Here is a 9,335-nt window from a genome sequence, read left to right as displayed (position 1 = left end):
TTTCCCCCAATTTTCTTTGCCCCTCTAGTCAATGAACCCCTTTCCACAAGCCTATGCCTCTCTTTAGCACCAGGCTCAGGAAAGTGTCAATCTCTCATCCCAGTTTCTAAACATCCCAGGAGTAGAAAAGCTCCTCCACCTTCCCCCTGCCCTACTACCTCCAGAAGACAGGCTCCAGATCTGCTTTTGCTAAGGGGAGGGAAAAAAAAAAAAAAAAAACCAATGGGGAAGGAGACAGGTGGGCAAAATGCCTGGTGTGTGTGTTGGGGGGGGGGGGGGAGGAGGCTAGTATGTGAGTGAGTGTACACGCAGGGGAGGCTAGTCATAGGGGATGCACAGAAGGGAGAGTTAAAGCACACCTACCTGCTGACCTTTTAAGTCTTGAAGTGCAATGCAGAAGGTCAGAGCAGTTGATCACAGTGGTCCCTTCTGGTCTTAGAATCTATGGATCTCTAACTTTGTTAATTAGAGGCACATGCTGTACTCCGACATTACTGAAAGAGGTTTCTTGCCAGTGAACTTTTCATTCCCAGCTCACGGACTCTGAGGGCCAGTTTTTCAAAAGCACTTAGCAGCTCCCTTTGAGAGCAGTAGAGAATCCTGCCCTCCCCCCTGGAACAAGAGCTGCTGGGAATGGAGCTCTTCTGAAAGTCTGCTCCACATTTTGTGTGGTGAGCACTCTTGCAAGTCTAGCTCAACTTGAAATTGTAATTCAGTCATCACCACAGAACGAGTCGGACACGCTTGAATTAAACAAGTAGCAAAATAAAGGCTGGATATTCAACCACCATTTCAGTGCATCTGCATTAGCCTCAGAGGTTACCGGAGAAATAAAATGTCACCAAATACCTCATGAAACACTTCACTAGTACTTACCGCTGAGGTAGAGTAAGTATGGTATTTAAACAACGACAACGGTTTAGGGCAGGAAGCAAGGGTGAATCTCATGCCCAAATAAAATCCTAGTGGTAATACTAGGGAGGCAAAAAGAGAGGGGCCCTAAGTGGGGATTTGGGAAGGTAGAGAGACACATCTGGGCTACGGGTTACGTTAGAATGGGCTAACACAAGAAGGCACATAGGTAGTGCCTGGAGTGATCAACGAAGGGAATAAATAGAGCAAGTGGTTGTGTCAGCTCAGCCTTTTAAAAATAGACTAGTAAATTAAGAATTAACAAAACGTGAAGAAGCTCAGGATTCCTGAATAGCTACAGACTGATTACAAACACACACACAGACAGAGGTAACGGACTGGAAAGTGCAGGGGTAGGTTAAGATGTCTGAAGGAGTCCAAGTCTGCACCTCTTAGTAGGTAAGGATGATCCTGAGAGAGAGAAGACCAATGCTCCAGCTGCTGCTGGAGAGAAGGAGGCAGGCTGCTCCCCCTCTGGAAGTGGCTAGTCTCTTGGAGTAGGGAGCCCCACCTGCTCCGAATGACCCCTTCAGCTCACACATCACCTGAATTCTGCTAGCAGTGCCAGGAATCCCATGAACTGATTACACTTGGGGTGGGGAAGAGAAGACAGATTAAAGCCCAGGGACAGCAAGAACCACAAAGAAATGGAAGTGATTTTTGGTTTAAACATTTTGTTAATCACTATTTGTTCTACAGCACATACAGAGTCCCCATGTACGACAGATGGGCTAGCACAGTCTTTTCTATTACAGTAGAGAAAGGAAGGGAATGTTAGTAACCGAGGGGATTGTTTACACATTAAGGTAGAAACGAAACCCCCCGTTCTAAAACCAGAGTGAGAGCTGGCCTCGTTGGCCTTTGACCTGAATAACAAGTTAAAATAGATGTGAATTTGCTGCTGCTGAAAAGAGGCCCTCGGTATACACAACATGAAAGTTGTGCTGCAGTCCTTTCCTTGAAGATCCATCTCTAGTACCCAGCTCGGTCCCCGTGGCCTCTCTGCTGAGACTTTCAATAGTGAGCCCAGCCAGTGTTAGTCTCATGGGTGTTTTCAGGGGCATAGTCATCCATCCTACCTGGAAATGGAAAGAAACCTACAACCTGTTCCACACAGGCCAAAAGTGAAAATGTAACAAGAAACACACACCTTATCCTACCAGCTACTCACCTTCCCAGTACTACCCCCAGTCACTAACCAGCTCTCCTTGCCCATCCCAAGTCCCAACTACTAAAACAGCCAATTCTCCCAAGAACCTATCCCTTCCCCTAACAATCCCTGCTAAGAAGCCATACCAGATCCCTCCCACTACTCACCACCCCACTAATCCCCAAAAAGCAGATCCCACAAGCACACAGCTCCAATCTCCTCTAGTTACCTCTTCCTGCCCTCCACCTGCTACTGCTATGGTGGACTTTCCTCTCCTCCCTCCACCCCTAACATGCTTGAGTGGGGTAGGGCCATAAAGGCAGGAAGGACACGGGGTTCTCTCCTGTGTGCGTTCTCTGATGCCTCTTGTGGTGGGAGCTCCGGCTGAAGCTTTTCCCACAGTAAATGCACTCATAAGGTTTCTCTCCTGTGTGGATCCGATGGTGCTGGGTCAGGGTAGATTTGTCAGTGAAGCTTTTCCCGCAGTCAGAGCACGTGTAGGGTTTCTCTCCCGTGTGGATCCTCTGGTGTCTGATCAGGTTTGAGCTGACATTGAAGCATTTCCCACAGTGAGTGCACTCGTAGGGTTTCTCTCCTGTGTGGATTCTCATGTGTTTGACCAGGTCAGAGTTCTGGCTGAAGCTTTGCCAGCACTCAGCGCATGTGTTGGGGATCTCAATGTTCGGGGTCCTCTTCTTCGATGCTTTGGGTTTTTTTATCTTCCCGATAGTAGTGCTTTCTTGGTGGGTGCATTTGTCCTGCCTTTTCCTTGGAGGGCTCCTCAGGTGCCTCTTGTGGTGGGGGCTGCGGCTGAAGCTCTTCCCACAATCAATGCATTTATAGGGCTTCTCACCTGTGTGGACACACTGGTGCTGAGTCTGAGTTGACTTGTCCGTGAAGCTTTTCCCGCAGTCAGAACAGTTGTGGGGTCTCTCCCCTGTGTGGGTTCTCTGGTGTCGGATAAGGTTTGAATTGATGCTGAAGCTTTTCCCGCAGTCAATGCATTTATAAGGTTTCTCCCCTGTGTGGATTCTCCGATGATTCAGAAGGTCTGAGCTCTGGGTGAAACTTTTCCCACACTCAATGCAGATGTTGGGCCTCTCCCCTGCATATGTTCTCTGGCGGACGATGGTGTCTTTGCGTTTCCTCACACCTCTCCCACGGTGAGTGCATTTACCCTCTCTCTCTTCTGAAAGGTTTTGCTGCTGTGCTTCTGACCTGCTCTGATTCTTGAGGGATTTTCCCTGGTCTGGATTCTGAGACACATTTCCTTTGGATCGTTTTGGAGACATCTCAGGCAGTTCCCTTCCAGCAAGGTTTTGAAGATTCTCTTGCTTTGTTAACACTCAGAGTCCTGTCACCTGCTGGGATAAGGGTAGAATCTAGACATGAGTCATGTCCCAAGCCTGGGCAAAGGGAAACAGGAATAATCAGTTGACAAATTATTTTACAATTGAGAGGACTGTTTAACCTCACGAGCAAAGGTGTAACAAATCCAATGGCTGGACTGTGCTCAAAATGGAATTAAGGCACAATTTAATAACTTCCCAACATCTTCATTAATGATCTGGAGGATGGGGTAGATTGCACCCTCAGCAAGCTTGCAGATGACACTAAGCTGGGGGAGTGGTAGATACCCCGGAAGGTAGGGATAGGATACAGAAGGACCTAAACAAACTGGAGGATTGGGCCAAAAGAAATCTAATGAGGTTCAACAAAGAAAAGTGCAGAGTCCTCCACTTAGGAAGGAAGAATCCCATGCACAGCTATAGACTGGGGACTGATGAGCTAAGCAGCAGCTCTGCAGAAAAGGACCTGGGGGTTACAGTGGATAAAAAGCTGGATATGAGTCAGCAGTGTGCCCTGGTTGTCAAGAAGGCTAATAGCATAATGGGCTGCATTAGTGGAAGCATTGCCAGCAGATCGAGGGAAGTGATTATTCCCCTCTATTCGGCATTGGTGAGGCCGCATTTAGAATATTGTGTCCAGTTTTGGGCCCCCCACTACAAAAAGGATGTAGACAAGTTGGAGAGAGTCCAGCGGAGGGCAACAAAAATGATTAGGGGGCTGGAGCACAGGACTTATGAGGAGAGGCTGAGGGAACTGGGCTTGTTTAGTCTGCAAAAGAGAAGAATGAGGGGGATTGATAGCGGCCTTTAACTACCCGAAAGGGGGTTCCAGGGAGGATGGGGCTAGGCTGTTCTCAGTGGTGGCAGATGACAGAACAAGGAGCAACGGTTTCAAGTTGCAGGGGGGGGGGGGGGAGGTCTAGGTTGGACCTTAGGAAAAAGTTTTTCACTAGGAGGGTGGTGAAGCACTGGAATGGGTTACCTAGAGAGGTGGTGGAATCTCCCTCTTTAGAGGTTTTTAAGCGGAAGCTTGACAAAGCCCTGGCTGGGATGATATAGCTGAGGTTAGTCCTGCTTTGAGCAGAGGGTTGGACTAGATGACCTCCTGAGGTCCCTTCCAACTCTATGATTCTATGTGGTGGATTTTCCATCATTTAAACATTTAAAACTAAATAAAGATTGGAGGCTTCTTTCTAAAAAAAAAAAGAAATGTGCTTTCTAACTCAGCCACAAGTTATTGGGCTAAATGCAGGGATCAGTGGGTGACGTTCTCTGGCCTATGCTATACAAGAGGTCACACTATGCCTTCCTGAGCTCATAGCTGCTCTGGGTGCCTCTTAACCCCTCAGGTTTTCTGTTATGACTCTTACTGATGTCACTATTAATTTAGGGGCCAGCCCTACAATTATTCACTCATGTGAGTAACTATTCTCAGGAGCTAACCCAGGCATCATTCTCCATAGCCTTGTACTGAGAGTACACCTGCGCAGATTAAGTGCAAAGTGGGAGAAAACAACCATTTCAGATTAGCTGTCACTTTGCAGAGCTGAGGGGGATTACACAGGGTGCAAGACAACAGAAGCTCCAGAGCTTGGATCGCCGGGGCACTAGGGCTGGGCACACATCTTTGTGTGTTTGTTTCTACAACCAACCCAGCCCGTGCCTGGGCCAGACTAACAACAAACCATCACAAGCAATGGCTAAAAGGAGCCATTTTAGGGGAATCCCCTGACGTTATCCCCAGGGGCAGGGGATTGAGACTGAGGCAGGAACGGTCTTTTCCTCTCCCTGCTCCCCTGGTTAAAAGCCAGTAAATTCCCGGACAACTCAGACCGTCAGAAAGTCAGCTTTGCTAGAGGATGGCTGCGGTACATCGATCTGGGCAGATTCGGGACGTGGAACTTCCCTCCGCAGCACGAGCCCAAAGGGACCCGGCCTCCTCCCCCCGCTCCCCGCGCAGCTGAGGGCAGGTCCCTGCTGGTCCAGCCGCTCTCCAAACAAACAGAGTCCCTGCGGCGCCGCTAGCCCGAGGAGATGCACCAGATCCTGGCGATCTCGGCCTCCCAAGGGCCGGCCCCTTACGATGGATCTGGAGGCAGCTTCATACCCTCCGCGGCCAGGTCCCCGCTCTAGTGCCCACCAGACGCGTGGGCTCCATGCTGCCCAGTGCTCGCCAGCCCCTACATCCAAGGCAGCGGGGCCGCCCAGCCAGCCACTTGATGGGGCCCCAGCCGAGAGCCTCTCGTATAACCGCGGCTTCCCTTACTCTCCCTGCGGGTGCGGTCTCGCCTTCCCCCGCGCCCCTCCCCTCTGGCCGGGCCCAATCCTGGGGGCATTTCCTCTCCCACAGCTGGCTGGGCTCCTGCAAGTGCTAACGGGAGCAAGAGCCTGTCGCCAAGGCGCAGAGCTGGGGGGGGGAAGGAGGGCCATTTGTGCAGAGAGTCAGCGTGACTCACTTTGCTGCCCGCCCCCAGCACTTTCCGCAAGTTCGCTCCTGCAATTACCTGGAGTCTCCGGCTCAGGACCGGAGCTGGTGTGGGCAGAGCCAGGGCTGGTTCCAGCCGCCAGAGAAAGTCCCCCTCGGCTGGGTAGACAGAGAATGATAATGAAGGGCTCTCCCGAGCAGAGACCCCCACACCAGCAGCAGCAGCTCAGTCCACCCTCCCGGCTCACAATGGAGGCAGGCAGCAGCTTCTCTGACCCAGGAAGTTCAATCCCTTATATCCTGGTCAGAGGAAAGACAGAGAGACTCCCCCTCCCTTAGCAATAATCAGGGGCCAGAGCCTTCTGATGACAACAGCCGAGGGTCGCTCGCTTTGTTGCTGGGCACTGTGGGTTAATGCACTTTTTAAGTGCAAATGGCTTTTCAGGTTTAAGAAGATACCCAGGGGTACCAAGATCTTATCTTGGCTGCTCCTCCCTCCTCCCAGATATTGGTATGTAACTGTGGAAACTGAGGCTGGAAGAGTTGTGATGGTGACATCAATCGGGGGGAAATTCCCAGGACATTTGGATGGGAGTAAAAGTGATGGTGATGTGTCCTGACAGAAAAACATGCACGCTGTATAGTCTGAGCTCACTGCACACACCAAAGGCTCCTTGCATCGCTCCATTTCCCCCTTAAGCTCCCTGCAGATCACGCTTCCATCCCCTTCTATGTCAGGGACTCCCTGTAACCCACCCACCATCCCCTCCCACATGTCAGGGCTCTGTATGTCTGTTAGTCCTCCCCCACACCAGGATTCTTCCTTTCCCCTCATGGCAGGTGTGCCTAGGGTAGCCCACACGGAAAATGCCAAGGTCAGGGCAGGCTGCAAAAAGGAGAGCAGATTCTCCCAAAACTGGTGGTTAATACTGTAGTTAGATTCACCAACTGGTCACAAACTGTGCTTCTGATCCCCCACACTGGTTATTAAGAAGCTTAGGAGAGAAAGAGAGAGAGAGAGAGAGAGAGAGAGAGAGAGAAATCACACAGCCTCCTTTAGTGCATTCCAGTCTCTGGCAAAAAAGTCCAATAAAGTGAGAAGTTATTTAAAACTCTATTCATTATACAAAATGTTCTTCTGATCTCCCAAGGGCCAGCCACATAACCAGATCAATACTAGTTTGGATCTTATCCAAAATAACACACTGTCAGCCAGTCATTTAGTATTTAAAATTAAAGGTTTTATTATAAATGAAAAGAAAAGAAAGAGAAGATTGTTGTTAAATGATCAAAGCAATCAGATACAGACATATGACTTCAGAATCCACATTTTAGGTTCTTAGCAGCGCTGGTGAGTTTGTTGGCTTGTAAAGTCCCTCTGGAACACATCCAAAGCTTGGATGGGTCTATCGGTCCTTTGTTGAAAGCTTCAGTTTGTAGAGAAGTTAACTCCAGATGTGAGAAGCAGGATTGAAGACAAAATGGAGAAGATGCAGCTGCCTTTTTATATCCTTTGCCATGTGGCTTGTGCATCCTTTGTCCCAAACATAAGTTCACAGCACATGGACATGGAGAAGCTCTTTGAGTCCCCTGTCCACAGGCATGTCCCACTGACTCAAAGACATAGCCCCTGGGTTCTCTCAATGGATTAATTTTACAGCTGATTGACCTAGATGGGCCATCAAATAAGCTTGATAGTGCTGATGCAAATCTGTCTGGGCATGTCACCCAGAAACGCAGCACAAGTTTGAGATACAAATATATCACACATATTTATAACTCACAATATAAAGATGATACATAGATATATATAAGATTATCATACTTAGCAAATCATAACTTCTCCACTGATACCTTACAGCAGGGGCTCTGTATGTCCCCCAGTTACCCTCTCCACTCCATGTCAGGCTCCTTCATTAACCCTTCTGCCGGGTGGAGTTGGCAGCAACAAGGGCTGGGTTCAGTATTTAGGAGTTCCTCTTAATAATGCAAAACAGAACCGGCTTGAGCCCCCACCCAGTAATATGGGAAAATTTAACATCACAGCAGGTGCCTTTCAGAGGCAATTCTGCCCCCACATGCAAGCAGTGAGCCTGTGCATAACAAAAGATAACTTTTATTAGAAGGGAAAAAGAACCAAGTGTTATTTTGGGAGAACACCACAACCCCATTCAAAAGCATGTGACCATAAGCAAACAAGACCGACAGTGCATTGGGCAGTGTCCTTTGCTTCAGTTTCCCACTCTCTGTATGACCCCATTTCTCCCTTCCCTCTTCTCACCATTCTCATTTCTTTTCTTTCTGGATAGGAGAGAAGTCTTTCAGGGTGTCAGTTTGAATTGGGAGGATGAGACAGACAAGGGGGCAGATGATGTAAAATATCTTTTATTGTATCAGCTTCTGGTGGTGAGAAAGACATGCTTTCAAGCTTGCACAGAGCTCTTCTTCTTGTGAGGATGAGTTCTATTGTTATGTTGGAAGTTGTTAATGGCTGCTATCCACTAGTTCTCAGATCTATACATTTGACAATGGTTAGGCTGCTGGTGTGCTAAGAGCACTGCTTATCTCACTGACCAATATTTTTGTGATGCTGGCAGACCAAGTCAATCCAGGGCCATAGGCCAATTCACAACTGTATTAGTATAGATCAAAGAGGGTGTTACATGTATAAGAGTGTATTCAGGCCAATTCATTTGTGTATAAGCTGAGATAGGAGTGTTTGGTGTTTTTAAACTTCATTAAAACTAATGAGATGTTACTTGCATTGTTTTCACCTATTTGTTACTGTTATAATGTAATAGTAAACATTTACACTGTAAGTAAACAACAAAGAAATCTTGTGGAATGCTAATGAAGGACTTTAACAGGAAAGCAAGTGCCCATTATGACGATAATCGGTGGTCAATGACTCAAACTGCATTCCTCACTCACTGTCATCAAAGGAAAAGTCCACGTGGGTAGAGACACTGACAGCTTGCTTTCTGTATGAAGAAACTCTAAATATGGATTAAGGAAGGATCCTACATCTCTAGAGTCTTTGGATTCTTATTGGGAAGTGTACCAGATGCAAAGCCGAGATCCCCAGAGACTCCCCAGGTATCCTGAAAGACTTTTGGGAAACTGGTATTGGTATTACATTACTGTTACCATTTGGACTTATAAACTGTGGGTCACCTGTACATACATTTTACCTCCTTTAACCTCTCAATAACTCTCATTTCCTTTTCTTAGCTAATAAACCTAGTTAGTTTATTATAGAATTGGGTACCAGTGCTGTCTTTTGAGGCGAGATCTGGAGTACCCTTTGATCTGGTGTAAGTGGCTGGTTCCCTGGGACTGGAAGCAACCTGGTGTGGTGTGATTTTTGGTTTATGTGACCATTATCACTAAATCCAGTTTGTCTGGATGGTAAGATAGGGTGGAGAGGCTAAGGGAACTGTCTGCATCCATGGTAAGGCTGGTATAATGACCCAGGATTCACATTTTTTACTGGCTTGGT

At 48.0% G+C, this 9,335-nt stretch overlaps 1 protein-coding gene across 1 annotated transcript in view; it reads right to left on the bottom strand.

Moving 5' to 3' along the window:
- Window positions 1-887: 887 nt before the first annotated feature.
- The window catches only part of LOC137159339 (zinc finger protein 660-like), a 38,397-nt gene continuing 29,949 nt past the window's right edge, over window positions 888-9,335 (bottom strand). Inside the window, exon 5 of the mRNA XM_067557502.1 lies at window positions 888-3,178. Coding sequence (XP_067413603.1) covers window positions 2,350-3,178 — 829 coding nt within the window. The 3' untranslated portion in view covers window positions 888-2,349. The remainder of the gene's footprint in view (window positions 3,179-9,335) is intronic.

The sequence above is a fragment of the Emydura macquarii genome, unplaced genomic scaffold (genome assembly GCF_026122565.2).
Source record: "Emydura macquarii macquarii isolate MOO-44397 ecotype Brisbane River unplaced genomic scaffold, CSIRO-AGI_Emac_v2 contig_1859, whole genome shotgun sequence".
In the NCBI taxonomy this organism is placed as follows: Eukaryota; Metazoa; Chordata; order Testudines; family Chelidae; genus Emydura; species Emydura macquarii.
Note: the sequence above shows the minus strand (reverse complement) of the source record. Positions and strands in the feature narration are given on the sequence as shown.